The sequence below is a fragment of the Sphaeroforma arctica genome (assembly GCF_001186125.1).
Source record: "Sphaeroforma arctica JP610 unplaced genomic scaffold supercont1.4451, whole genome shotgun sequence".
NCBI lineage: Eukaryota > Ichthyosporea > Ichthyophonida > Sphaeroforma > Sphaeroforma arctica.
In genome coordinates, this window is record NW_014036107.1 from 1,156 (window position 1) to 2,472 (window position 1,317).

Below are 1,317 nucleotides of genomic sequence, written 5' to 3' on the forward strand. Positions count from 1 at the left end.
TATACATGTGTGTGTGTGTTTGTGTTACAATGTCTATGTGTGTATATATATACAAGGTGTCTGTTAGAAGAGCATGTTTATATATATATGAATACAATATATATATATATATATATATATATAAACTCTACTAGTAATTAAGGACTTCTGAAGAGATTTGGAACGTGTAATAGTCTACCAACCCGAATTCAGGTCACACTCTCGCCATATTCTTATCTGCTGCGTATCCCTTTTTTTTTTGATCAGGAGCTGGTCAAGGAACTAAACGGAGACACAAAGTTCTATCCCACCGGTGAGACGGATACATTATTAGGTAATAATTTGAAAGTATGGTCCAACGGAGTCGTATCGTCCAGCCAGTGCTTCCCGGTTGATCTGAACGCAGAGGACTTAACGGATATGCAAGTATGTGTGTTATCATGCGAGTATAGGACACAGGACAGCCTGGTTTGCTTGACAGTGGCCGGCGGTACTTGGACGTTCGCGTTTTTTAATGGTAATTACTCTCTTAGTCTCTTGATCTCTTCTCTAAGCGCAGAGTGCCGTTGAAATTGGGAAGGCAGCAACGGATGTGATGTGGGTGAGTGAAAGTGATGCGGATATGTACCCTTTCTTGTTCCAAGGCACCGACGATAAAGACACAGTGAGTTTTGTGCACGACATATTCCTTCTGTCTCTATATATATATATGTATATATGTATATACATATATATATATATGTCTGTGTCTGTGTCTGTGTCTGTGTATGTATATGTCTTTGATACCATGCAAGCCCTCAGTGGCGGACAAATGTTCGTATATATTGCATTCTTTACTACCGTCTGCTGGTGTCTACATTTAGTTTGTGTCTTTTTGTTGCAATTCAGTGGTCTTAGACAAACTATGACTGCGGGTGTGTGTCTTGGGCTGACACAGTGAATGAGCCACTCTTTGCATTGCTCTTGAGCGTCGCCAACGTGACGGACACTCTCAATGCGGCTGTACCTGCTGTACTATTCAGCTGTGTAAAAGTTATTATAACTAGTAACGATGGTAGTGAGGTGAAGGCTGTTTCATCAGAGTGCAACTATACCTGCTGTACTATTCAGCAGTGTAAATGTTATTATAACTACTATCGATGGTAGTGAGGTGAAGACTGTTTCATCAGAGTGTATCTATACCTGCTGTACTATTCGCCAATGCAACTATGTCTGTTGCTGTCGTTCAAACGCACTGATAGTGTGGGTGCGCACCTCTTCAATGCCCGCTGTGTGGGTAGTTGTGGTCGGTTCAGTGTATATGTATCGATTGTGTGTCTTGACTGGTGTTTATGTGTC

General features: G+C 41.3%; 1 protein-coding gene across 1 annotated transcript; it reads left to right on the top strand.

The window, feature by feature from the left end:
- Positions 1 to 246: 246 nt before the first annotated feature.
- SARC_14320 (hypothetical protein) lies at positions 247 to 643 on the top strand (the record flags this gene model as incomplete). Its single annotated transcript, XM_014291551.1, has 2 exons — positions 247 to 405; positions 539 to 643. Coding segments are annotated over 2 exons (264 nt in total), but the record flags the coding sequence as incomplete, so codon positions are not given.
- Between the last annotated feature and the right edge of the window lie 674 nt (positions 644 to 1,317).